Source organism: Candida metapsilosis (genome assembly GCF_017655625.1).
Source record: "Candida metapsilosis strain BP57 chromosome Unknown scaffold2, whole genome shotgun sequence".
NCBI lineage: Eukaryota > Fungi > Ascomycota > Pichiomycetes > Serinales > Debaryomycetaceae > Lodderomyces > Lodderomyces metapsilosis.
Window position 1 is genome coordinate 2,394,319 of NW_027138160.1, and position 27,570 is coordinate 2,421,888.

General features: G+C 36.5%; 14 protein-coding genes across 14 annotated transcripts; 7 read left to right on the forward strand and 7 right to left on the reverse strand. All coding sequences in view use genetic code 12, as the record gives it.

Moving 5' to 3' along the window:
* Positions 1–2,029: 2,029 nt before the first annotated feature.
* Positions 2,030–3,007, forward strand: I9W82_002531 (spermine synthase; the record flags this gene model as incomplete). The annotated part of the gene is made up of 1 exon (XM_067691397.1): positions 2,030–3,007. One exon carries the CDS (start codon positions 2,030–2,032, stop codon positions 3,005–3,007), a length of 978 nt encoding a protein of 325 aa, XP_067549766.1.
* Positions 3,008–3,576: 569 nt separating this feature from the next.
* I9W82_002532 (uncharacterized protein) lies at positions 3,577–5,547 on the forward strand (the record flags this gene model as incomplete). Its single annotated transcript, XM_067691398.1, has 1 exon — positions 3,577–5,547. The coding sequence occupies one exon, from the start codon at positions 3,577–3,579 to the stop codon at positions 5,545–5,547; it is 1,971 nt and encodes a 656-aa protein (XP_067549767.1).
* A 145-nt stretch (positions 5,548–5,692) lies between these two features.
* Positions 5,693–7,819, reverse strand: ECM25 (Ecm25p; the record flags this gene model as incomplete). Its single annotated transcript, XM_067691399.1, has 1 exon — positions 5,693–7,819. One exon carries the CDS (start codon positions 7,817–7,819, stop codon positions 5,693–5,695), a length of 2,127 nt encoding a protein of 708 aa, XP_067549768.1.
* Positions 7,820–8,429: 610 nt separating this feature from the next.
* Positions 8,430–11,393, forward strand: RPN1 (proteasome regulatory particle base subunit; the record flags this gene model as incomplete). Its single annotated transcript, XM_067691400.1, has 1 exon — positions 8,430–11,393. One exon carries the CDS (start codon positions 8,430–8,432, stop codon positions 11,391–11,393), a length of 2,964 nt encoding a protein of 987 aa, XP_067549769.1.
* A 70-nt stretch (positions 11,394–11,463) lies between these two features.
* On the reverse strand, positions 11,464–11,934 carry I9W82_002535 (H(+)-transporting V0 sector ATPase subunit c''; the record flags this gene model as incomplete). Its single annotated transcript, XM_067691401.1, has 1 exon — positions 11,464–11,934. One exon carries the CDS (start codon positions 11,932–11,934, stop codon positions 11,464–11,466), a length of 471 nt encoding a protein of 156 aa, XP_067549770.1.
* An 877-nt stretch (positions 11,935–12,811) lies between these two features.
* Positions 12,812–14,449, forward strand: I9W82_002536 (uncharacterized protein; the record flags this gene model as incomplete). Its single annotated transcript, XM_067691402.1, has 2 exons — positions 12,812–12,878; positions 12,954–14,449. The coding sequence occupies 2 exons, from the start codon at positions 12,812–12,814 to the stop codon at positions 14,447–14,449; spliced, it is 1,563 nt and encodes a 520-aa protein (XP_067549771.1).
* Positions 14,450–14,520: 71 nt separating this feature from the next.
* Positions 14,521–15,357, reverse strand: I9W82_002537 (nicotinamide-nucleotide adenylyltransferase; the record flags this gene model as incomplete). The annotated part of the gene is made up of 1 exon (XM_067691403.1): positions 14,521–15,357. One exon carries the CDS (start codon positions 15,355–15,357, stop codon positions 14,521–14,523), a length of 837 nt encoding a protein of 278 aa, XP_067549772.1.
* A 358-nt stretch (positions 15,358–15,715) lies between these two features.
* I9W82_002538 (peptidylprolyl isomerase family protein) lies at positions 15,716–16,246 on the reverse strand (the record flags this gene model as incomplete). The annotated part of the gene is made up of 2 exons (XM_067691404.1): positions 15,716–16,098; positions 16,156–16,246. 2 exons carry the CDS (start codon positions 16,244–16,246, stop codon positions 15,716–15,718), a joined length of 474 nt encoding a protein of 157 aa, XP_067549773.1.
* A 316-nt stretch (positions 16,247–16,562) lies between these two features.
* Positions 16,563–17,537, reverse strand: I9W82_002539 (uncharacterized protein; the record flags this gene model as incomplete). Its single annotated transcript, XM_067691405.1, has 1 exon — positions 16,563–17,537. The coding sequence occupies one exon, from the start codon at positions 17,535–17,537 to the stop codon at positions 16,563–16,565; it is 975 nt and encodes a 324-aa protein (XP_067549774.1).
* A 1,850-nt stretch (positions 17,538–19,387) lies between these two features.
* Positions 19,388–21,205, reverse strand: I9W82_002540 (uncharacterized protein; the record flags this gene model as incomplete). The annotated part of the gene is made up of 1 exon (XM_067691407.1): positions 19,388–21,205. One exon carries the CDS (start codon positions 21,203–21,205, stop codon positions 19,388–19,390), a length of 1,818 nt encoding a protein of 605 aa, XP_067549775.1.
* A 1,163-nt stretch (positions 21,206–22,368) lies between these two features.
* On the forward strand, positions 22,369–23,340 carry TAL1 (sedoheptulose-7-phosphate:D-glyceraldehyde-3-phosphate transaldolase; the record flags this gene model as incomplete). Its single annotated transcript, XM_067691408.1, has 1 exon — positions 22,369–23,340. One exon carries the CDS (start codon positions 22,369–22,371, stop codon positions 23,338–23,340), a length of 972 nt encoding a protein of 323 aa, XP_067549776.1.
* A 191-nt stretch (positions 23,341–23,531) lies between these two features.
* On the forward strand, positions 23,532–24,080 carry I9W82_002542 (riboflavin kinase; the record flags this gene model as incomplete). The annotated part of the gene is made up of 1 exon (XM_067691409.1): positions 23,532–24,080. The coding sequence occupies one exon, from the start codon at positions 23,532–23,534 to the stop codon at positions 24,078–24,080; it is 549 nt and encodes a 182-aa protein (XP_067549777.1).
* A 535-nt stretch (positions 24,081–24,615) lies between these two features.
* Positions 24,616–26,628, forward strand: I9W82_002543 (uncharacterized protein; the record flags this gene model as incomplete). Its single annotated transcript, XM_067691410.1, has 1 exon — positions 24,616–26,628. One exon carries the CDS (start codon positions 24,616–24,618, stop codon positions 26,626–26,628), a length of 2,013 nt encoding a protein of 670 aa, XP_067549778.1.
* A 390-nt stretch (positions 26,629–27,018) lies between these two features.
* I9W82_002544 (uncharacterized protein) lies at positions 27,019–27,309 on the reverse strand (the record flags this gene model as incomplete). Its single annotated transcript, XM_067691411.1, has 1 exon — positions 27,019–27,309. The coding sequence occupies one exon, from the start codon at positions 27,307–27,309 to the stop codon at positions 27,019–27,021; it is 291 nt and encodes a 96-aa protein (XP_067549779.1).
* Between the last annotated feature and the right edge of the window lie 261 nt (positions 27,310–27,570).

Sequence of the window (27,570 nt, forward strand, 5' to 3'; positions counted from 1 at the left end):
TAAGAATATTAATCTTGTTTGGACGAGTAGTCACATTTTAAACTTTTGATAACCTTAATTTTATTTCAATTCCGAAGGAACAAGAAAAACAAAAGAAACAAAGTTGAAATTAAGCGATCTCCGACTGTAACCGATTAAACCTAAATTACTAAAAGAGGAAAATACACCACTTTCAATATGATCTGGAGGTATCTGACAGAAAGAGGGGTACCACTAACTATTGATTTAGTTTGACTCGGTTTCTGACTCCAAAGTAGAATGGAGAATTGAAGTGACGTAAAGGCGGCAATTGTGCTGCTGTGTATTCAACTCCGAGACTAATTATGTCACGATAAACTCCACAAGATTAAACTTACAAGAGATTCACATGATAATTTGAAGTGAATCTCCGCAATAATCATTAACTTTATATCGACATGGGAGGCCACCAACTACTCTACTTGATGTGCAAAGCCAATTGCGGTAAGGACGTGATTCAATTGTGGAATTGTATAAACTGTCACCTCCAAACTCCATCTTGAAGAGTTCCAGAGGTTCCAAACTGGACCAACACTGAACATAGCATTTGCTGTTATAATCGACTCCTATATAAAGAAAGGTGAGTGAAGCATTTTACAAAACAACATTTAACAACGTATATTTAACATGTAGTAATAACTATAATAAGAATGTTTAGTGATCACATACAATCAGAAGTCAATAAGCTACAACAGTGTAAAACATAGTGTAAAAAAAATTATACAATGTCATCATTTGTTCCACTATCAAACGACGGAACTAGCCCGGCCAAACTGACTCGCATGACAACGATGTTCAGATAGCCAGTCCATCATTTCAAATTGGGCTCCTGAACAAATTTCATTAGGCATCTCTGCTCGTCAACAACTGTTAATCAGTCACAAATAAAAGCACTTTACTTTCAACTTCAAGTACTTGATTCCCCCGCTTACCCACTCCCCTGGCACCTTTACGAGCTAGTTTGATCAAAGTATAAAGCACAAGGATCCCATCAAAGTATCCTCATGTCCTCGTACAATGACCGCCCGGGAAGATTAGCCAGTGGGGAGAGGTATCACAGCCTTCAAAACACCAATTGGACTTTGCAGTTTTCACGTCTTCCCCTTTGGCTTAAGTAACGCCCCAGCTACATTCCAATCCGTATGAAAAGAAAAAGTAACCTGAAATTGCGAGAATTATTTTTAGCAAAAGTAAGAGATATTTATAGCTACTTTTTTTTTTTCAGTTGCTCTGGTCGTCTTATATTAATTAAGCTGTTGCTCTTTATTGTCTGAACATGGGACCAAGTAGTTGCACTTGTACTAGCCTCTATGTTATAGATCCATGCAAGCGGTGGAGCTTCTCATATTTCTCCTTGATCCACAGATTGATAATATCAACATTCATTTAATAACATGTACATTTCGATGCCAGGTTGGTATGAAAAACGCCATTGCATACTAGTCCACTCAGGAGGGTGGTTGTTAATGATGAAAGTGTAAAGCGCAAGGATTAACATTTACGTATCCTTACGACTTTGTACAACAACCACCATCATAATAAGATTCCCTTCTAGAATCACCTTGGAGTTATCTGCTCTAATCAACTAGTTCGTCTTCCTCATCTTTAAGCTTAATTCAATTCTAATCCTTAGTTAAACCCATTATGGTCATAAATACGTCAGCTTACATAATACCAAGCAATACAAAAGGATATAAAACTGCGTTTAATCCTCACAAGACCAATTAACAAAATAGGGTTGAAAGTGTTACAAAACCAATTTAAGTAAAAAAATGATAAAAAAAAATTTTTTTCCTCTTCTGATTAGACTTTCCATCGGATGAAACTGGAAAAAAAAAAAAAGGAATATTACCAGAATATCAACCGTGAACCGATATACGCTTAATAGGTGATCTAATCCATGGGGTGAGTCTGCAATACAGTTTTCTATTGACCACCTATACCACACATTCATGATAACAACCACAGTCACTACTATCTTTTGATAACACCATACACCAATTTTCTCACAATGCATGAATATACAAACGGAACCTCAAATGATTACAAAGTTGATCAGCAAGATCCACCAATAGACATATCCAAATTCAGTCATAACACCATATCATATGATTCAAAAAGCCAGACGTATTGGTTTTATGAAAAATCAGCTGATGCATTCCCAGGACAAGCATTTGGTTTACAAGTTGATCAAATATTGTACCATACCCAATCTCAATTTCAAGATATACTAGTATTTAAATCTACATCTTTTGGCAACGTATTGGTTCTTAATGGAATTATACAGTGTACTGAAAAGGATGAGTTTGCATATCAGGAATTGATAACTCATGTTCCAATTATGTCACACCCTGTACCTAAACATGTATTAGTTATAGGAGGAGGAGATTGTGGAGTCATACGTGAGTTGATTAAACATGTTGAAGATGAAACTGTGGAATCAATAACTATGGTTGAAATTGATGATATGGTTATCAAATTACTGACGAAATATCTACCACAAATGGCCAAATATCACAACCATCCAAAAGTCAAATTACATATCGAAGATGGATTCAAGTTCCTTCGTGAAACTAGTCATAAATTTGATGTCATTATAACAGATTCATCCGATCCTGAAGGTCCAGCTGAAGAGTTTTTCCAAGTCAATTATTTCAAACTATTACGCAATGCATTAAATTCCAACGGTATTGTCATTATGCAATCACTGGAAAATATCTGGCTTAATTTGAAATACCTCAAGAACTTGATCAAGAAATGTAAATATGTGTTCCCCAATGTTAAATTTTGTCAGTGTTATATGCCAAGTTATACTTCGGGACAATTGGGATTGTTGGTTGCTACAACTGATGAATCTTTAGATTTAACTAAACCTTTGAAGAGTTTTGATAAAAGAAAGGAAAGTCAATTGTTTAAATATTATAACCAATTGATTCATCAAAGTTCATTTGTTTTGCCAACTTGGGCAGAAGATTACTTGGAGGTTTGAAAAGAGTGGTATTGTGTCTATGAATATATATATATATATAATCACGTGCATCTGCTCAACTGACTTGTAGAATCAAATATGTACCGACTGTAATACTAAGAAGAGAGTTTTGGTTGCAAAAATGAAAACAGCCTTTAGGAAGAAGGTACCATTAAGGTAGTGTGAAATAGCTCAAGAACGGAAGTAACGGAAATAAGATAAATTAAAATTTCTTTTTTTTTTAATTAATAAGATTGTTTTGAACAACTTAACACGACCTTTTGCTAACTTTTTTCAAAATCACAACAAACAAAAACTGAAGAGAAAAGAAAAATTCTCAACACACACACACTACTTCTAACAGAAAAGGGTGTGTACCAATAGCCAAAGTAGTGTATCAATCATCAAGTTGCAAAAAACTTAGTTTAATACAAATTTACAGTAACACTATACTACCATCACAGTTACTACTGCCTTACCATATTTGTAAACCCATAGTTACCAAATAAATTTCACAACAGACCATAATTTTTATTATTGCCATTGGGAATTTATTTTTGATTTGATTTTGATTTTCAGTATTGTTTACCATGTCGGCTCCAGAAGATGATTTTGCTAGTAACATCGATGAACAATTGCTTAATAGTGTTGATTCCCATCATGATCCTAGGATCAAGTTAGAGGATATTGCCCATGCTGCTGGTGTTTCTGATGCTTCAAAATCACAACATCAACTGCATACTCAACTGCCGCTGCAACAACATGCAGATCATCAACAACAACCAGTGTTGAAGCAAGAGCTGAAACGTCAAAATAGAAGAAATAACAGAGCTTCGGCAAATACATTGCCTAGTCAACATCATCAACAACCTCAACCTCAAACAACAGGCTTAGACGAAGATGAGTTTAGGAAGTTTCAATTGCAACAACAAGCCCAACAAACATCTGAACAATTTGTCAGGCAACAACAACAACAACAACAACAAGCATTAGCTGCTGCCGCTGCCGCTTCTGGGCTAAACAACTTTGGAAATCCACGTCAACATCATGGAGGTGATTCTCAATTACCTGATTTAACCGGCCCATCCACTGATGAATTGGCGGAATACAATATTCAAATCCCTGAACCAATTATTGACAGTAAACTGAAGATTTACCCAGTTGAAGAAAACACAATCACTGCTGAGGGGAACTTGATTACTCGCCCATACCCTGATCAAATTTTCCAAAGTCGTGATGATTTGAATGAATTTATCGCTGATTTCGCTAGAGATAATGGGTTTGGTGTAGTTATTGCCCATTCCAACAAAAAGGCCATCTACTATACTTGTGAATTGGGTGGCCGTTATCGTCATAAAAAATCCAAGAAAATTGATGAACTGAAACAAGTTGATGTTGGTGAAGGGTACATGTTGGATCCAGATACCAAGACCAAGAAGTTGAAATGTCCTTATTCAATGACTGCATCATACAAGAAATCTACGGGTATTTGGACATTAAGAACTACATGTAATGAACACAATCATCCACAATTGGATCCATTGAGCAATCACCCCATGCTTCGCAAGAGAAGTGATGAATTGAATGTGTTGATTTTGGATTTGTATAAATTGGGAACTAAACCATCTCACATTGAATCCAAAATTAGAGAACTGTATCCTGATTTGATCATTAAAAGGGAAGATATTTATAATGAAATTAGAGGATACAAGCGTAAATTGAAGAAACAAAATTCAAGGTTTGGGTTTAGTAATCCATCAAGAATTGCTAACGCACAATATAGGAAAAAAGCAGCACAACAAGCTGCTGCTGCTGCTGCCGCCGCCGCCGCCGCTGGTGGTGGTGCTGGAAATGGAGGTGCAGGTGGTAATAGTAATGGAAGCGCTAATGATACGGCTGATGCCGTGGCTGCTGTTGCTGCTGCTGCCAATGTCAATGCATTCTTGGGAGATGGTCAAGATATCACCAATTATGAAGCTTTCCATAATCAGCATCAAAGGAACCAACAAGCTCAACATTTACAGCAGAATCAGAACCAATCCTCCGACCAAGCTCAAGCCCAAGCCCAAGCCCAAGCTCAAGCTCAACAAGAGGAATTCCAACGTCAATTCGTTGCTGCTACACAAGCTCAACAACACCAACTTGACGACCACCAATACCAACAATACCAACAACAATTACAAGATCATCAACAACAGCAACATCAACAACAGCAACATCACCATCAACAACATCACCAGCAGCACCACCCTCGTGGCCACCTTCAACAACACCTTCGTCACGCCGGGTTGAATGATACGGATGGGTCCGCTGCTGCTGCTGCGATTGCGGCAGTGGCTGCTGCAAGCGGTAATGTCAATGTTGGAGGACATCTTGGCCATCTTGGACGTCAACAACTGCATCAACAGTCGCAACTTCATGGTCAACAGCTGCAACTGCAACAACAACAACAACAACAACAACTCCATCCTGGTCAACAGCTGCATCCTCAGCATGATCCGTATCAAGATAATGGTGATTTGTCTATGGATAATATTGATTCTCGATTAGTTGGAGAGTAAAGTGGAGAGTGAAAGAGACTTCTTTGTTTGTTGTCAGCTTCCTTTTATTAGTTTGATATTTTCTTTTTGTATATGTATCGTATGAGAGTCATTATATTACTGCCTTTTACTTTTAAATCCTGATAAAATATGTATAAGTAACAACCTACATGCTATTCAAAATTTCCAACCCTTCAGATCGTTCCTCAAACAACTTTGCCAATTGCGAAACTTTGCGACCACGAATAACCGGCTTCTTCTTCCTCATCATCATCTTCAACTTCTTATTCATCAATTTCTCATCCTGGGACATATTCAGCTCATCGACATTTTGATGCTCGATATCAACTTGATTATGTTGGTCATGTAAACTGGTTGGTGTAGTGGATGTCAGTCTTGTAAAGTGATATTTTTGTGGTGGGTATTGTAGTTGAAGATTGGACACGTTTGTTAGTGTGGAGGAGGTCAGTTTGGCTGATCTCAGTGATCGTGGAGATTTGGGTGTTTTGGGGGATCTGGGTGAACCTAGTGAGCTTACTGATCCTATTGAATGCAACAGTGGTTTGTTAAGAACTTTCAATGACGATATGGGTGCTACATTTTCGTCATTATTGTGGGTAGAGTCATCCTCTTCATCAATATTATGCTTGATTTCGATTTCTGTAGGACCGTTTGAGATCGTTGTGCCATTGCGTGTTTGATCCTTGAAATCTGCTGATACTTGTCTACTTGTTGGTCTTGCTGGAGGGATAGGCGGTGGTGCTTCTTTTGGTTGACGATTCTTATTTGGCGACAAGTCTCTACTCGTTACGGCGTTGGCTCTAGATGCTGGTCTAGGTGGTCTTGGTGGTGATTTCGCAGTAAATTCTTCAGCTCGATGGCTAGCTCTCAATGGTGATTTGAGATCTTGGATTGAAGGACGACCTATTCTTCTTTCGGTAAGGGAATCAGATGAGACTTTGTGAGCAGCAGCAGTAGGCGTTGTATTCTCCTCTAATTCCAATTCTGTATTTGAATACAAGATGTTGCTTGTATTGAATAAGACACGGTTCTCGTCGTCATCATCGTCATCATATTCATCCTCTTCTTCATATGTAACTTCATAACTCATATCGTACGCATTTTCCACGCTATCAGGTTGATTCTTACCACTAAGGACATCCTCAATTGATGGAAACTCATACGACAATTTCACCTTATCCCAGTAGTGTAACACATTCTTGATAAACCGTTGAACTACAAGTATATGACTTGTATCAGTGGATACCACTTCATGAGACAAGCAATGAGCCATGCATTTAGCAATTGTAGTTATATTATGCTTTGTGGTAGATTCATTAGATACAAGCTTAGCAAATACTTGAAACAATTGCAACAACAATTGATCATAGTTGATAGTTTTAGCATATTGCTGATGCGATGTAATTATGGCATTGAATATTGCTTGAGTATACTCAAAATCATCTTGAATAGGTAGTAGTACCAACTTATAAGGAATCAAAGCAAACGGTAAGTCCAGTAAAATCTTTTTAAAAACAGTTGCAATGCAGTATAAATCCCAATCATTTATCCAAATGAGTTGATTTCGCAACACACATTGATACAAGATATCAATATTATCTCTTTTTCCTGGGGTATAAAAGATCAATTCCTTTTTACAACAATGAGTATCAATAATATTGAGTAATTGATATACATGATGATAAAATGTAGGGTTCGTTTGGGGAGATAACAAGACATGAGGATTAATAACTGGTGGGACCTTGATTGATAATTTCAATTCATTCTCCAATTGCTGGTCATACTTGTAGATGTTTAATGATATTTTCAACAAGGTTATATTTAAATAATGGCTCAACTCACTTAATGTTCGACAATGGACAACATCAATATGACGTTGTCCCTTTGGTTCGATTGCAAATGCATCCAACATGTAATTTATAACTTCTATATTATGCTTTGTGGTGTGGTAGTTATGAATGACTGAAGTGACTGACTTGATGAACCAGGAATCGTGTACTGTGAATACTTTAACCAAATTGTTCAAATTGATGGCATTGCTCATAAAATTCTTGATGAATTTTAATCCCCAAACCCAACTGATTTTGTTTAAACCGGATGAAAACATGACTAGGACGTATGGGTCAAGTGGTAGTTGTTGCATTAATACAGGTATTAGGTTGTCATAGTTTATGGAGTCAGTTGGTGGTAAGTACGAAGTGTCAAAGATGTATATTGGATGTTTTGTTATGGGATCCCGTATGGATGGTGAGTGGTAGAATATTCTGTCCATGGTATATGCTATAGTTTGTGTGTGTATGGTAAAGAGGTGATATGAGGTTATCAGAACATAGGAGTGTTGTTCTTGGTGATTCCAGTACTTCCTGTAGTTCCTGTGCTGTTGAGTTTGCAGTACAGTAGTAGGAACGCGTATTTTCAAATGTATTTTTGTTTTGTTTCTTTCCAATTGGGTAAAAGATGGTAGCACAGTGTTTGTTTACATGTCGTGAAAAAACATAATAAGACACGGCATTAAGTAGACTTTACTACAACAGCATTATATGTCTACATCAGCACACCACTTTCCATGTAAATAACATCTCATCATCTGCCTATTAGTCCTCATTCATTTATGTTTTATATATGTATTGACATAGAAACTTGCACGTGATCTGCTGTTGTGTATGCAGGATTCTTTTGTCTTTTTTGCCACTCTCTCTCTAACAAACGGAGAGACAACGAAAAAAAAAAAAATACTAATTACCATTAGACAGATCTTGAAAGGCAAATATCATAACCACATCCACATACTAGTTTATCAACTGATATATATACAACACACTAGTAGGATATAAGTATATAATAGCCTATTGCCCACTAATAATCAAGAGAAAGAAAGAAAGATGGCACCAGCACAGAAGAAGGAAGAGCCACCATCATCATCAACCTCTACGGTTGCCAAAGATGCAGCAGGCACCAACGCTCCTAATAAGAAACACACCACCAAAGAAGAAAAAGAGGAAGAATTGTCTGAAGAGGATCAACAATTGAAGGAAGAATTGGAACTGACTGTGGAAAAATTAAAGGAACCAAATCAATCAGAAGATCAGTACGCAACATACTTGGAATCGTTGAAACGATCAATTCAAGACTCTACTACATCAATGACTGCTGTTCCTAAACCATTGAAGTTTTTAAGACCTAGTTACCCAGATTTAACTGAAGTGTTTGATAAATGGAGTCAAAAATATGGTGCAAAGACCCCAATTGTTTCCAATTTGGCCGATATCTTGTCTGTATTGGCAATGACATATTCAAACGAAGACAAGAAGGAGTCAGTGAAATACAGATTATTGTCCAACACAGACACTATTCAAGATTGGGGACATGAATATTTGCGTCACTTGGCTTTGGAAATTGGTGAATCTTATCAAGAAAACTTGGGAGTTGATGAGGATTTGGTGTCAAAATTGACTCAATTGGCATTGAAAATTGTTCCATACTTTTTGCATCACAATGCTGAAGCTGATGCCGTAGATTTGTTATCAGAAATTGAATCCATTGATAAATTACCACAGTTTGTCGATGACAATACTTATGCTAGAGCTTGTCTTTATGTTACTAGTATGGTTCCATACTTGGCACCACCTGATGACCTTTCATTTTTAAATACTGCTTTTGCCATATACTTGTCCCATGGTCAATTAACTCAAGCTTTAACTATAGCAATCAAATTGGATGACAAGGATTTAATAGAACAAGTATTCAACTCAACAAAAGACGAATTGGTTCATAAACAATTGGGTTTCATTTTGTCACAGCAACGCAGTAATTTCAAATTGTCAGAAGAGAACCAAGAAGTTCAAGAAACGATAAGTAATGTCAAATTGAGTGAATATTTCCAATACTTGATTAAAGAGTTGAATTTATTGGATCCTAGAGTACCTGAAGATGTTTACAAGTCACATTTAGAAAATTCCAAATTCGGTTTAGGAACTTCTGGATCAATTGATTCCGCTAAACAAAATCTTGCAGCTGCATTTGTCAATGCATTTTTAAATCTTGGTTTTGGTAAAGATAAATTGGTTAAATCAGAAGAAGATAACAAATCTTGGATTTATAGAACCAAGGGTAAAGGTATGGTTTCGACTACAGCCTCATTAGGTTCACTTCATCAATGGGATGTCAACGAAGGGTTGCAAGTGTTGGACAAGTACACATATTCTGATGATCCAGAAGTCAAGGCAGGCGCTTTATTGGGTACTGGTGTTGTATCTGCCAATGTTCATGACGATGTTGATGCAGCACTTGCATTGCTACAAGATTATGTCAATGATTCCAACAAATTGTACCAAACATCAGCAATTAATGGGTTGGGTATCGCATTTGCAGGATCAGCAAATGAAGAAGTGTTGGACTTGTTACTACCATTGGTTTCAGACTTGGATGCTCCATTGGAGGTTTCTTGTTTGGCTGCATTAGCTTTAGGGCACACATTTGTTGGAACGTGTCATGGTGATATAACTTCAACCATTTTGCAAACGTTGTTGGAAAGAGATTTTGCTCAATTGGCTAACAAATTTATCAAATTTTTAGCACTAGGCTTGGGTCTTTTGTACATGGGTAAAACCGAACAAGTTGAAGATGTGTTGGAGACTATTGATGCCATTGAACATCCAATTAGTAAAACATTGAAAGTGTTGGTTAACATTTGTGCATATGTTGGTACTGGTAACGTTTTGCAAATACAAGCATTGTTGCAGATGTGTGCTGCAAAACCTAAAGATCAACTTGATGAAGAAAAGAGATTAGAGCAATCTGAAGAAGATCAACAGAAAGCTGAAGAAGAGAAAGGTGATGCCAAACCAAAGAGTGAGGCAGGTGAAGGTGACGTTCAAATGGAAGATGCAGGAGAGAATAATAACGAAACACAGGAAGGTGCTGACTCTTCAGATGCCAAAGCTAATGACACTGTAGCAACAGAGACTGAAAAAGAGGGAGTTTCCACCGCCGCAGCTGCTGATGACGATGATGATGAGGTTGATGAAGATGAAGAACTATACCAAGGTATTGCCGTCTTAGGATTGGCTTGTATTGCCATGGGTGAAGATATTGGTCAAGATATGTCCTTGCGTCATTTCGGTCATTTAATGCATTATGGAAACTCATTAATACGTAGAGCTGTACCGTTGGCTATGGGATTAGTGTCAATATCGAACCCACAAATCAAAGTGTTTGAAACCTTGTCGAGATATTCTCATGATCCAGATTTGGAAGTTGCTCAAAATTCCATCTATGCTATGGGATTGGTTGGAGCTGGTACTAATAATGCCAGATTGGCTCAATTGTTGAGGCAATTGGCTTCTTACTATATCAAATCGCCAGATACATTGTTTATGGTTAGAATTGCTCAAGGTTTGTTGCATTTGGGTAAAGGAACATTGACATTGTCACCATTCAATGTGGAGAGAACCGTATTGTCTAATACTGCATTGGCTTCATTATTGACCTTGTCGGTGTCATTATTAGATCCAAGAGCTTTCATATTGAATGATTCAACTCAAGAGACAAGTCATGAATTGTTATACTATTTGACTCCAGCAGTTAAGCCAAAGATGTTGGTGACTGTTGATGAAGACTTGAAACCATTGAAGGTCAATGTAAGAATTGGTCAAGCAGTTGATGTTGTTGGACAAGCAGGTAAACCCAAGACTATTACTGGATGGGTTACGCAATCGACTCCAGTGCTATTAAACTATGGTGAACGTGCAGAACTTGAAAATGATGAATGGATAAGTTTGAGCAATTCATTGGAAGGAGTTGTCATATTGAAGAAGAACCCTGAATTTATGGATATAGACAGTTAATCTATAAGTTTACAAGAGTAGAGAAGAGAATTTCGTTGTATAAATCTTAACTATATGTAACTTATCTCTTTTAACTGAATTCCTGTGCTTTACCTGTCATTAAAAGTCCAACAATCAATCCAAATAATCCCAACACCGATCCGAAAATCTCAACCACAAGAATCTTCACAAACAATGAACTATCAGCAGCATCAGATACAGCAGCAGTCGACCCAGTGATACCAACAGCAATACCACAAATCAAATTCGAAATACCAACAGTCAACCCGGCCCAAAATAATGAATAACCCGTATACAAATTCTCTTTAGAAAACAATGCCTCTTTCCCTACGCTTTGCAACTTGGCACTAAAAACAATCGCCATAATCAATCCATAAATGGCAACAACTTCACAAAAAATGATGGAAATTAAATTCTTGGTTGTGATTCGAGGCACTTTTACACCAGCTCCAATAATCGATGATCCTGTAATAAAGATTCCCCAAGCAGCACCAACTACTGAGAATGATATACATGAGCCAATTCCTAATGATGACCACATGTAAGGGGATGTGTTTTCTAAGAATTCACCGATATTGAATGATTCTCCAGCTCCGGTGAAAAGCATGTAGCCGCCCACTGTTAATAGTGAGAGTGTCACTATGGATGACGTTATGTATGACATTGTGTATGCAAAAAAAAGGGAAGTTTGGATTTGCTGAAGATTTGGTCTTGTTGATTGTCTATCGTCTTCTGGGTTGTTGTTGGTATTCGATTTTTTGCTGTTCCCATTTCTCGACTTCTTTCTTTCTCACCGAAATTGGTGCACTGTGCACGACGTTTTTGGCTATTGGCTGCAAAATAGAGAGAAGGCAAAAGTTAAGGATAGAAAAGAGGGTATTGTCAAGGTGAAGTAACTCCTCAAGAAAGTTTGTCCTATAAGGCACAGAAGGAGCAAATGAAAGGAGGTAATGTGAAAACAATTGGGTGAAATTTTGTTTTATGAACAAGCTGACTCTACCAAAAATAGACAGAAATTTATACAAACCAAAAAGAGTTTACTACCAAGACATCTTTCCTTTGAGGTGTAGGTAAGCTTCCGTGATCTGTCCTTTTGCCATCATCCTGCTGTGTTTGTTTTGATTTTTGTTTGTTTGTTCTTTTTTCTGTTATGTTCATCTTTCATCAGGTTTTTGCGTAATCTCCCTCAATAGGGAATCGTGTCTTTACTCTCCTACAGTTTCTGCTTTTGAAATTTTACAATTTGGACTATTCTTGTTATGCTGTCACTCTTTATTCTATTAGAGCTCCCATAGTTATAAATATATAAACTAAATCTAGATTGTTCATCAGAATTACAAAAAAACCATTTCCTCTGATACAAGGTATTTGCCATCTCCATACACCCCCCACCAAAAGCTCCTATCACCACATCCACGATGAAGCTTTGTATTGTCGTTTTGATTATCAACAATTTTGTTCAACGCATAAGTGCTTCCAAGATAAGTATGTATAAACAAAGATACTTTCAGTCTCTATTTCAATACTAACTTCTGTCCCCCGTAGATGTCATAAATGAAGAAGATTTGGTCAGCATGGCTGTGACTGCTCCAAGAAGACAAGATGTACAGTCTCCATCCTTTGATGAACTTCTTCCACCCGAGTTTAACCAAGATTATATTCAACAATGGTCCCGTTTGAAAGATAACAACAACAACAACAACAACAACAACGACAATGATCAAGATGAAGAAGGAGGTGATTCCAATGATGATTCAAGACCCAAGATTGATAGCAGTGTCCCCTTGCATTGTCAACGTGATGAGTTTGTGATTCACTCTTTGGGCGATTTGAATTCTATTATTGAATGTGAGACCATTATTGGAAACGTTGTTATTTCAGAATTTGATTATCCAATAATCACATTTACAAATTTGGTCAAGATTAAAGGTGATTTATCCATATTCAAGTCTCCCGAATTGGTTCGTATTGAAAGTCCCCAATTGCAAAGTATTAGTGGACAATTTCAATTGTTTGAATTGACGTCATTGGCATTGATTAGTGTTCCTAGTTTGAAACAAGTGCAAGCTTTAAAATGGGAGATTTTGCCAATATTAAGCAATGTGCAATTTAATGCTGAAATTAAAGGTATTGAAAGTATAACCATTGCTGATACTTCATTGACTGGGTTTTCTGGTTTCGTTGCTAATGAATTGAAGATTTTGGATATTAATAATAATAGGTTCTTGGATACTATTGATTGTAATGTTGAGAAAGTGACTCAGTTGTTGCATATATCTGCCAATTCAAATGAAATTAAAGTCCAATTGCCTAATTTGAAACAAGTTGAAGAATTGAGTATTCATAATGTCGCAGTTTTGAATTTAGGAAATTTGGAAAGAGTTGATAAGTCAATGAGTTTGAGTAGTTCATTGGTTCATGCGGTGAAATTGCCCAAGTTGAAGTATATTGGTGGTACTTTGAATCTATCCAAGAATTCTCGATTGGAAGTTGTTGAGTTTCCGGAATTGGAGGAAATTGATGGTGGATTGATGGTTATCAATAACAATTTGATTGAAAAGGTTAATTTCTTCCCCAACTTGAAGATTATTGGTGGTGCTTTGGAAATTACTGGAAAGATCACTGAATTGACATTTAAGAACTTGAAGTTGGTTAAAGGTAGCGCAATTGTACGCTCGACTTCACCACAGTTTGATTGTCAGAAATGGACTAAACTGGAGATTGGGTTGGTTGTTCGTGGTGGTAAAATTGAATGTACTAATGCTAACAATGAAAAAGTAACTTCAAGGACAAAAGAAGATGGTTCTTCTGAAGCGAGTGAGGTGAGAAATGATGACGAGCAAAGTAGTAGAAAAGGAGAAGATGATGAGCAAAAGGAGAAACCAGGTCAAGTTGAAGACAAGTCTGGTGGTAACAATGGATCCAAAAATAGGACTCTGAGCTCCAAAAATGACAAGTTTACAAAATCTTCTTCATCTTCATATAACTGGGGTTCATTTTATTCAGTTTATGCAGTCTTTATCGTGGCCATTCTCAGCATTGAGGCACTGATTTAGTTCCCTCTGCTGCTGGTTCCTGTCTTTTTTTTTTATATATAAACCTAAATATTTTTTTATGTGTGTTTCCGTTAAACTTTGTTCTCTTTGTAAAGGTTGTTTTCTTCAATGTATTTGGCAACTTCGGGCAAGACTTGGTTCTTCCAACTTGGATCTCCCAGTAATATCTCCTTCCTTATACCTGAACTACTAAAAGTAGCCACTTCTTCATTCATATTTCTCAACAAAAAGATATTCTTTGACCAATGACTAGGAATCTCTTCATGCTGCCCAAGTGAAATCTCTTTAACGTAGACCAGCTGTTGGTTAATGGTAACTGTTTCGCTGTGTCTTGTTAAACACACCAAATCGGTCATTTTCATAAAATGCTCCAACGATACTGATAACTTGTCCGGCAAGTAGTATTTCGGATTGAGTATTCTAATTAATGTATCAAACCCAATTAAAAATGTCAATTTAAACTCCGGTTTGATTGTCTTCTTTTCTTGTGCATCAAGATAGTCTAAAATCGATAATGACTTGTTTACAAACATGGCTTGCTTGGTTAACCCAATGGCTACCGTAATAGGAATATTAGCAGCAATATGATCAGCCATCAAATGAATCAATTCCAATCGTTGATCAAATGACTCTGGCTGTGGATGATACTTGTCAGCATTTTGCACCGAAAGCAACAAAAGCAATACCTTGTTCTTGATTGGAATACCATCGTAGTTTGATTTCAACAGCTCTTCAATGATAGCATAATGAGCCAAGTGTGGAGGATTGAATGATGAGTCAAGTACACAAACACGTTGGGTTGAATTGTTTATAAACTCTGGTGAACCTTCTGATGCAGTGGAGTAGACAATTCTGAAATCTGCTTTGGAGGCAAGAAACTCTTGCAATGGCTTTAGAAATCTCGACATTTTGGAAGGTTTAGAGGTGGAAAGAATAAGAATGAAAGAAAAGTGTTTGAAAGCAAAACTGTTCAAAGCAAAAGTGTTGAAAACAAAGGGGGTATAAAAAATGTTGCATGATAATTTTTCCCCTTTTCTCATGATCGCAATTTTCTCTCTCTCTTTATTGTTGTTTACTTTGCTTTGTGGCGGTAGAAAAAGGATCTGGTGGGGCGAGCACACGGGGGAGAGAATCGCGGCGTAGACCAAAATCATGAGGGACTAAGGCGATGCAAATGGAAAGCACAACTCACAGTACATACATTATAGAGTAGAATAAAGAAGTAGTCAATTGCAATTCTGAATGTATTCTATTTCCGAGTTCTACTTACAATTCATCCTTCTTAACCTCTTCATCGTCTTCCTTCTTCTCTTTTTCACCTTGTGGTTCTTCCTTCTTAACACCAGCAATATCAACCAACTCAGCCTCAAAGATCAAAGCAGCATTAGGAGGAATAGGTCCAATGCCACGTTCACCATAAGCAATACTTGGAGCACACCAAAGTTTCCTCTTTTCACCAATACACATATCCAATAATCCTTCGTCCCAACATGTTATAACTTGGTTTTGACCAATGACAAAAGGTAATGGAGTTCCTCTATCCCAAGAACTGTCAAATTTCGATCCGTCTTCTAATGTACCTTTGTAATGGACAGATATGGCGTCTCCTTTTTGAGTTTTACGTGTACACTCAACTTGCTTGAGAATGTCTGGGTTATGTTAGTAAAGTGTGATGAATGAAGCTGCATTGCATAGCTTTTACGTACCGATCTTTAACTCATCTGCTGATGGAGGTGAAGATGCCAATGATGAGGCAATAAGTGACGAAAGCGCAATGTATACAGTAGTGAGTTTCATGGTCAATTGAAGTTGAGATAAAGAAAGATGTAACCGTTGAAATTTTTATTTGTGTCAACGAGAAATGACACGTACTGAAAAACTCAATTTCACAACCAACTCAAACCTCTCTACAAAATATCGATATTTATACAAGTATTCTTTATTATACAAGAATAGTAATGAAAACTATTTACCCCCTTCCCTTCTTCTTTCTTAATGTTACAGCATAATTATTTGATAAAAAACAAATTTAACCCCTTTGAATTGAAATGAATAACCCCAATTGAAAAATAATAATAGATAATAATAATAATAATAGTGAAAATAGGACCACTCAAAAGACTCTGCGACCACATTCAAGCTCTTCCAACACATCATCTTCGTCTTCCATAACATCCAACATTTGATACTTGGTTATATCCCAACGGTGCCAGAATTTCTTGACATCATTAATATCAAATGATTCAATGTGATCTTGAAGGAAATCTTTTGATCTTAAAAGGCGAGACTTGACATTCATCAACTCTTTATCGTCATCATCTTCGTCATCATCGCCAGAAGCAAGCGAAGTTGGTGTGATATAGCCATGCAAATCATCGTCAACATAAGCAGTAGCATCACAGTATCTTGCCCAAGCTTCATCAATAGCTCCAACCAAATATTCAAAACATCTAGCTCTAGCATTTTTATCGGCAACAGCAACTGAATGATTGTTGGAATCACTCTCTTCTTCCTCTTCGTCGTCATCATCATCATCATCGCATTCGTTACTAACAAGCATCTTCTTCAAAGACAAGCTGCTGTTAACAGGACTGGAAGTCAATTTGCAATCCAAATTTTCAATTTCATCTTCAGATCCTAAAATCTTGATCGAAGAGTTTGATGTGCGACGTGAGCAACTTGGTGTTTTTACCTTGGTGTTGTAGTAGCGTTCTTGTGCCTCTTCTTCATCTTCATCGTCACTGTATTGTGAAATAGCTTTGGACAATTTTGGATCAATTGAAAACGATGCACGTGTTGAAGCTCTTCTCTTTGCTCTAATTTGATCAGCATTGTAGCAAGATTGCTCGTCTTCAGAATCATCATCTTCCGACGATGATGAGTAGTACTTGCTAGCAGCCAATTCATTATTCAATTGAAAATCATTTCTCTTCAATTGTTGCAAACAGATCCTCTTATTTTGAGTGGGTGGATATAAGAAATCGCAACTGCGTTTAGTAGCACCACCTCTTTTGTTGATTTGTGATGATGGCTTCGAGGCTGCTGCAAAATGTTTTTCAAAGTTGTATGGTCTAGGACATAAAGCCATATTGGAAAAAAAAAAAAAAATGTGTGTTTGTGTGAAGATATTATGTACAAAAAAATGGGTAGCGTTGACCAACCCAAATAAAAAAAAAAGTTTCTGTCTTGCAAAAAAAAAGGTAGTGCAAATAATAACAAAATTATCGCACGCAGACAGAAAATAAAAACCGGTCGTGTAAAATGTAACCAGAAAAAAAAATAGTTTTCTTCTAATCAACCAATCAAGGCGTCAGAAAAATAGAAACTGAGTGTGTGTGTGTGAAAATTGTGTGATCACCCAATCAGAAGCAAGGATACCAAAAAAAATCAACAAAATTTTTTTAATGACCCAACAAAAAAAAAAAAAGTACTAATAACTGTGAGTAGTAATAGTAGTAGTTGTAGGATTTTGATGGTTCGTGTGATGTAGTTAACAAGAATACAACTAGTAGATATATATCAGATGTATACGTTGTTGAACTTGATGTGGTGGGTGGTGTTGTTTTGTTGTTATGTATAATACTTCAAAAAAGAACAACAGAAAAAAACCAAAAAAAAAAAAATTGATGACTGTTGATTCGGAGGGCGAAATAAAAAAAAAAAAAAGATCTTTTTGAAGTTAAGGATTTGATTGGTTGAGGAAAGAAAAAGAAAAAGAAAAGTAAAAATATGGGTGACCAAAAAAAAAAGAAAGTTGAAGGAATACTTGTGTCTTTTTATAAAAACTGGTAAAAATCAAGCAAAAAAGAAACAGTAAAGATTAAGTTATGCAGACAGTATTTCTTAACTATGGAAGGAGTAGTGTAATTGTTTCAAAATAAACAACAGAAAATTAAATTCACAAGAATAGGGGTTACTTGTATTATGTGTGTATGGATCAGTGTCTGAATAAAGGTAGTGCAATAAAACACAAGAATTTCCCAATGTAGTTAAATTCCCAAGCCAAACCTCCAGACACTTTTCTAGAACAAAACACAAGACAAGGTAAAGGACACGTTGTAGTATTCCTCCGACGACCAGCACTGAATACACTGAGCAAGAGGATTGAGGTTTATTCAAAGCCAGGTATAGCATACGTGAATAGAGACCACGCACAAGAGACTCTCCCCTTACTGAACACGTCGTCTCGTATTCAAGACTTTACCCCTCACAAGCAGCACTTGACACTTTTCTGCATTTATTTGTCGTAAAAAAAAAGACTTTTTGTCTGTCGGAGAAGCAATCTAGAAAATTTAAACAAGGAGGAGACGACACTAGATTAGACAAAGTAAACAATGTACTACAATAGAGAAGTTGTCAGTGGGCCTACTAGCGAATAGGTGACGAGCTATTGAGGTGCCCCTTGTTCATGTATCCATCCAATTGAGTCAATTGGTTGAGCTTTTGGCACGTCTCTGAGCAATTTTTTTAGTAATAAATTCACTGTCTGAAAAAAAAAAAAAAAAAGCATGTGGTTGCACTAACGAAACTTGTCTGTACACTGAAAACTGTCAGCGAAAAGCAGGCGAACGATAGGTGACCACCTAATTTCAGACTTTGCTAGGATGTCAAAGAAGTGAAGATTCGACGATGATGATCGTGTCTATATGCTAAAGAATCGAACATTTTAAGATTGCTGTGTCAAATCATTTTAAGAATCGTTTCTTAAGTCAGTCAATTCTCTTTTTTTTTTTATTTTTTGGAAATTTTGCAGCAATTTTGTAGCAAAATAGAAACATACATCTACTATCAGAACATCTCCATGAACTGCTAAACGAAATTCTACATAAACTCTAAAATAATAAATCTAATCTAATAGTCGTAACAACGTAGTAAAACAAACACTATGAAATTTGATAGTTTGAACCAGCAACACCAAATAATTCCTAGAAGCTTCCCTCACCTCCTCTTCCAACATGAAAAGCTAGATCTCCGACTAGTATCCGAGAACGGGCTAGATCGTTTACTAGTTGCAGTGGCATATGCTTCACTCTCTTCTTCAAGCTCATCATCCACTTCATCTTCTTCATCGTCAATAAAGCTTCCAGTCTCACTTTCTCTAGCTGACGAGTCAATGGATTTGAAGTACATTGCATAATTGGGATCCTCTTGGTACCTCTTCACCGTTTTAGCTTCCTCTTCCTCTTCTTCTTCACTAAGCATATTTCTCATTACCATATCAAACATGCCTCGTTTAACATAGTCGTCTTTAGCAATAAATTTCTCCTTTAAATACTTTGGTTTGAAATATTGCTTTGTTCTCTCATTGAAACCATTAAACATTTCTTCAATGTTTTCTTCAGTCTTGACATAATCTTGTTTCGCCAATTGATCAATTAATTGCTCATTATCATTAAGTTTCACATCAAGATAATTCATAAATTTGATCAAGAAATTGAAAAACTTGTTCATATTCTTTGCATTGAAGATGTACATTTGATTTTGTTGAAATTTGTGGATCAAATATTTGGTGATTGGTATGAAGAGCTTGATGCCTGTGATAAATAGCTTAACTGATATTATGATAAAAATCTGTACTTTGTCAATGGTTGAAATGTTTTCATTATAGTAAAGATTGCGAACAGCTGATTGGGGCGATAATGTATCATCTTCCTGATTGTACATGTTTAAATCTTTACGCAACAGATGCAATAAGTTGATCTTGGTTTTCTCATCCAAAGAGTCCAAAAAGATGTCAATTTTGACTTCATCATCTAGATTAGTCATTAATTGGTCAAATTTCCGTTGATCAATAATGTTCTGCTGACTCAAGTCAACACTTATTTCCTCATCTTGTTGATCCACTTGGGCAACTGATTGTGAATTGTCAAGAGTCATTAAAGCTCTACCAAGCATTGGTGATGCAAAAGGGCTCGACAAACTCTCTTGCTTTCCGACAAGATATTGATTAGTTTCAGGTTGAGATATTTGCTCTTTAGGATTGATGAATGGAATGTATGGCAATCTTGAGCTCACTTGTTGTTTTCCATACTTGTAAACTGATGAAGCTATAGCTTTTCGATTATCATAAATCAATGATAACAAAGCAACACCTGGATTCGAATCTTTGTTGTAATTAAACACAATATTCTCCAGTTCGTCTTCCTCTTCTTCATCTTCCTTCAACACAGCACCAATATTGTTTGTGATCAATTCATTAAATTTATTGTTTTGGTCATTCACGTATTGCTCGACACGAAGCTTCTTCCCTTCTTTAGCTGATCCACTGGCGTGAGCTCCAAATGCCATAAAACTATCTTGTTCTGGTGTTGAAACCAAGTCACCCTCATCAACCAAAGTTGGACTTGTAAGATTATCCAAATCGGGCGCTTCAATTCGATCAACTTTTTCGATTTTGCGTTTAGACAACCTTGTAGAAACAGGTTTGATATGACTCTTATCAATTGCAGACACCTTAGCCTTTGTTGGTGAGTCAAACAATATACTAAGCTCTTCATTCTCTTCTATTGAATCAATTGAAGTAGGCGAACTTGTTCTATTCTTGATAATCTTTGCGTGGATTTTTTGTTTTGGTGATTGGGGGAGAACAACTTCTTGTAAATATTCATCTTCAGTTGCATCGTCTGATTCACTTTCAGAAGAGGAGCTCGAACTTGATACGTCTGATACTTGCAGGCGCTCTTGGATAAATCTGTTGATATTGTTGACAACTGGAACTCTGTCGATGACTCCATATATTAAAGATCTTACCACCATCCTAAAGCTTTGTTGTAGCGAGGTATTGCTAAAGCTATGAAAGTGCTAATGAAAACGTTTCCAGTGTTGTTGTGTGCTGGTGACGACTGGTTGACGTTTTTGTTGTGACTTATTATTGTGTTGCAAAAGGAACAAACAAAAAATAAAAAAAAAGACGATTCAGAGAATCCAACAAAATTGAAAATGAAACAGTTATGGAAATAACGATGGTATTACCCTACTGAGCTGAGTATTTGAAGATGAATATGAGGAAATAGGATGTAGCTTGTTTTCTGGGAAGAAGAAAAGTGTAGAGCAATCACTGGCAGATCTCTTCTCAAACTTTTTGTGTTGGTTCTATATATATTTTATCACATGCAACTGAAACTGAAAGTTTATTTCTTTTTTTGCGGAGGTAAATCACCGAGTTCACGTGATCACAAATTTGAGCAAATTTACACTACCCTTCTCTTTTGCTGTTCTTTTTCTTTTTCCGTTGGCTTTTTTTTTTTTTTTGTTTCGCAATTATTAATCTTTCCGAAGGTTGGGTTTTGAGATCAGATTTTTTTTTTGGGGGATGCTGGTTAGAATTGTGGAAGGAGCACCGACGGCAAGAAGATCTAGATTTTGAACTGGTAACGGTTCTCACAATGGTGATACAGTAGTGCAATCCATTGTCTCAGATTTACTTTTTTTGTACAATACTTATTCATTAACAAATTGTAGCAACTTTATATAATTTGATTAGTAGTTATGACTTACATATATGTGATCTGTATTATGACGAAATTATTACTAAAAAAAAAATTTATTCTCCGAATTAAGCGCTTAAGAGGCTATCACACGTCAACTTGGACACGACATGCTTTATAGTCATGCTTGTCCCTTTACCATTGAACTTGCATGATCATATACAGCTCAATCAGTACTACTCCATGTTTATAGCTCAACAAAATTTTGTTCCACAATCTCCGGTAATCCCAAAAGGAATTGAACAAAATTAAGAAAAAAAAAAGAAATATTAAAACAAAAAAAAAAATGGGCACGCCGTCACCCTAAGCTAAAAATTAAAAAACTATATAAATACAATTGAAAATTCCTCCATTAATTTTGAAATACACTTTCTCTTAAGATCAATTGATTATTTTACAACTAAAGCAAACAAACAAATTTACAATTCTACAATGTCAAACTCATTAGAACAATTGAAAGCTACTGGTACTATTATTGTTACCGATACCGGTGAATTCGAACAAATTGCTAAATATAAGCCACAAGATGCTACTACCAACCCATCATTGATCCTTGCTGCTACCAAGAACCCAGACTATGCTGATGTTATAGATGTTGCCGTTAAATACGCCAATGACAAAGGTTCAAACCCAAAGGAAAAAGCTGAAATTGCTTTGGATAGATTATTGATTGAATTCGGTAAGAGAATCTTGGATATTGTTCCAGGTAGAGTTTCTACTGAAGTTGATGCTAGATTATCATTCAACAAGGAAGCCACCATCAAGAAGGCTTTGTCATTGATTGAATTGTACAAATCACAAGGTATTGATAAGGAAAGAATCTTGATCAAGATTGCTTCTACTTGGGAAGGTATTCAAGCTGCTAGAGAATTGGAAAAGGAACACGGAGTTCACTGTAACTTGACTTTATTGTTCTCCTTCTCACAAGCTGTTGCATGTGCCGAAGCTCAAGTCACTTTGATCTCTCCATTTGTTGGTAGAATTTTGGACTGGTACAAGGCCTCAACTGGTGAAGATTACACTGCTGAAACTGATCCAGGTGTCAAGTCAGTTAAGGAAATCTACAACTACTACAAGAAATACGGTTACAAGACCATTGTTATGGGTGCATCATTTAGAAATACCGGTGAAATTAAAGCATTGGCTGGTGTTGATTTCTTGACCATTTCTCCTAAATTGTTGGAAGAATTGTACAACTCTAATGACAAGGTTCCAAAAGTCTTGGATGCTTCTCAAGCCAAGAATGAATCAATTGAAAAAGTATCATATATTAACGATGAGCCAGCTTTCAGATTGGCTTTGAATGAAGATGCTATGGCTACTGAAAAATTATCTCAAGGTATTAGATCTTTTGGTAAGGATGCTGCTACTTTGTTAGAACAATTGGAAAAGAAGTTTTCTTAGAGAATGTATAGTTGAATGTGACGTTTCTGTGTTGTAAATGAGAGAATAAAGTTGTACATGTAGTAATGAATTACTAAAGTTGTCTATCAAATGCGGATTTTCATAAAAAAAAGAAATTGAAAAGAAATTGAAAAATTGCTCAAATCAAACCACAGTTTTATCCCATCAGATACTCATAGGCAATAGACGCAATGACTAGACCAGAGACGATAGTCCCAGAGACTCCACAACAGCCATACCCAATAAAACACAAATCTCAAATCATTTCTGGTTTCGGTCGAGGTTCAAGTGAATTAGGAATTCCCACCGCCAACATCCCCGTCACTGAACAACTCAACGACTTACCTACTGGTATTTACTACGGTTGGTGCAAGATCCATCCACACCCACAAGAATCAGATACTACAGAACAAAGACCCGATGGTCAAAATGTCCTATTCAATCATGGTAACAATTTATGCAAGACTGACTTGTCCACTGTGTGGCCCATGGTTATGTCCATAGGATGGAACCCTTTTTATCACAACAAGACTAAAGCTGCTGAAATACATATTATTCACAAGTTTAGCTCCGACTTTTATGGTGCTGATTTGGAATATGTGGTGTTGGGATATATTAGACCAGAATTGAACTATACCACAAAGGAAGCTTTGATAAAGGATATCGAGTTGGATATAAGTATTGCAAAGGATGTTTTAAAGAGAGAAGAGTATGCTAAATATGAGCATGAGTTGGAGTAGACTGGAGTACATAGAAAATCGTTAAATAATTTTTTTACCCTAGATCACGTGCAATATCTTAAAACCACAAAATCATATTGTATTGATTGTTACTTCTATTTTTATCATTGGTTTCTTAAAATAACTTTAAGCCGTCTTTTTCTGTAGACCCCCTACATGTAGGATTTATTGTCATGCATAACTTGAAAACTGAACAAAACATACTTATACGGTCCGTGTTTGTGGTGAAAGTAAAGCCATTAAGCTAGTTATAGGGGCTTCCCCAATAGATCCGATAGCAAACAAAGAGCGACTCAGGAACAAAACTAAATGAAATTTTTTTTTATATTTTTAAAAATTTTAAGACAATTTGCATTTCCTTAATCATTATTTAAATTAGAACCAATAAAACACATAATTTTTAAAAAGGTCAGACGATGTTATAAAGAGTTGAAATTCATTCAGTTTAAAACTATTCCAAAGATAGCCTATATAAAATACTCCACAACTAAATAGGTTTCATTCTTGATATAAACCGAAATTAGCCGCCAGAAGAATGAAACTGCTTCATCGCTTCCTCCAACAGCAACAGCTGAAAGCTATACTACTTATACTCATCATAGTAGGTCTAATTGGACCAGTATCAGCATTTAACGTGTTTACAGGCAGATCAATAGACTCCGACGACGATTCAAATCAGTGCTCATTACCACCAAAAGCTCATTTAAATTATTGCTCGTATATTGAACATAATTGCGATCTGAGTTATTTTAAACTTGCTCAGATATACTATTGTCAGTTCCATAATATTGTTTCATTGATATTCATATCATCATCGATATTGTTCTCGCTATGCTTGATACTATTGTCGCTCAGTATATTAGTGTCCAATTACTTGTTTCGCAATTTGAATGAATTGACCATGAAATTGGGTTTGAATAACCAAATCTTGAGTTTTATTTTGATACCGTTGACAAATTCAATTGCTGACTTGATCAATTATCATATTGCTTTAGATCAAGGTAGTTCTAATTTGGTTATTGGTCAATTAATGGGTAGTATTTTGATCATGTTTACCGTCATAATTGGATCCATAGCGATACTTACACAAGGATTCAAAGTTGAACACCCAAAGATTTTGATTATTGATCTAGGGTGGATCTTGGTGGTACTTGTTCTTTTTGCATATGTGTTGTCAGATGGCAAGATTAATCAATTAGAGTGCATTATTATGTCGCTTGTTTATGTTGCTTATGTTGTATTTTTAAGTGTGTTTGATAAGGAGAAATTACGAGACTATGATGAAGAGTTGTTGATTGAGCATTATGATGGTGAAGATGCTGACAATGACGGTTATCCACGGGTGTTGGAACAACCATACAATGTTGAAGATGCGTTGGATATCATCTCCAATGATGAGCATAGTTATGGATCAGTCAAGAGTATTTCGAGAAGTGCATCTCCTCTAAACTCACCAAAGAGTTCTCCTTGTCCTAGTCCATTAGGTTCAAGAGTTGCTTCACCTTTGCCTACGAGTCCATTGTCTTCGCCAACACCTATATCACCAATTACTTTAGACCCAAGTTTGCCCAATATAGATACAATTGATGAAGATACAGAAGAGAGGAATGACGGTGGTGCTATTGACGAAGCCATCGACTATTTGACTATACACTATATCCCCAAAGACCACAACTCCATATCACCATACCCATCACGACCCCATTCCCGTCCAAATTCAAGACAATCACTGTATCATCTGCACATACTGCTACCACATAGCTACCAACAGCATTATCTGCCATTACCTAAACGAATAATGACAAGGAGTTTCCAATACATTTGCAACTTGATTGACTTAGTGTTGATATTTCTAATTCCTTTCCATCGATGTATTGAAGTTGAAGATTCCCAATGGAAGACTCAATTACGTCGTCACAAGTATCTACCATTGTGGTATTTATTTGAAACTCCATTACTTTACAATTATCAATTCGCTCATTTCAATTTACAATTAGTCATGCCAATAGTCATATTATTAATCCCGATTGTCCTATACTTGAAACGATTCATTAATCAAAACACCAAAATCATCTTCATTTCAATCGTGGGGATATTAAACAGTTTGATCATTGTATCAAATATATCCGTCTACATATTACAAATCCTTAAAAATTTAGGCATAATTTGGAAAATCTCCGACTACATCCTTGGACTACTTGTGTTTTCAATAAGTAACTCCATAAACGATGTCATTACAAATATAACATTGGCAACAAAGATTAATCCCATATTGGGTATAAATTCCTGTTTGGGCACGCCTTTGTTGATCATATTGTTGGGCGTTGGGTTTAATGGACTTTTGGTGATACAGAAATCAGGAGGTACGAGTCCAATTAAATTCGATTTGAATCCAAGTGTGATTGTGAGCACTACTGCATTGATTGTTACTATTGCATTCATATTGATTTATTTGCCAGCAAAGAAATGGAAATTTGATCGGACTTTGGGTGTTGTTTTGGTTACTTGGTATTTATTAGTTGCTCTGGTTAATTTGTACTTGGAATAGACACTGGGGTTCTTCATGATATGTAGTAACTGTTCATACTTGCGTAAAACTGGTCCATGGACACATGGAGTGCGCCGAAATACTTCTGACGCTACGGCAAACCCTTTTTCATGAGAGTAAACAGACGGATATTTCTCTATTCAAATAGCATATCCTCTTATTGCTATAACCTATATACAATGGCAGTCCACTGCACCGCAGTGACAAATTCTCTAAACTAAATAATTGGCTTGAATCAACAGGACTCGACGAAAATCTTTTAACCTGCAGCAAGTCCATCCAGGTCAAGCACATGACTACCTTATTCAAATCTGAGCAGCTTCACGCGTGCCTTATTACAATGACATCCATCAGAAACACTGAATATATCCTAGCCCTTTCCCATCCGATTCAAAATTTCTTCTGCATCACAGCTTGAACCACTTCACCAGCACGATAGGCTCCAATCGCTATAAGGATAATACCAGCACCTCTCACTGATCGTTGCCACCAAAGAGGATTCTTAACAAGGTCTATTTTACCAGTAGTTGGATCCTTGAATTGATTTGGCGAACTAAGCACCGTTCCGAGACCTAATCCTATTGCTGATTGGATTGCAGTGCATGGAAGACAGTATATGTATTCTTTCTCGGGTAAGTCTCTTGGTGGAGGTGGGTTAAACACTGATAGGATATTTGACATGGTAGATGACGGGAAGGAGATGTGAGAAAATGTCAGCTGGAGAGATAAAAATTGCGCGAAGTTTGGAAAGTCATTTTGCACTTGCATCCGCTTTCATCCTTCAACACTACAGAGGCATATGAATCGAATAACATTGACGCGGTGCGTTAGTCGGGCAAAGCACAGTCCTCGCCAGACAACCTTATCCATTCGACCACTTCGCTCCTACTCACAGTACAATTATAACCAAACTTATGCCAACTACAATCCGCCTCCGAAAAC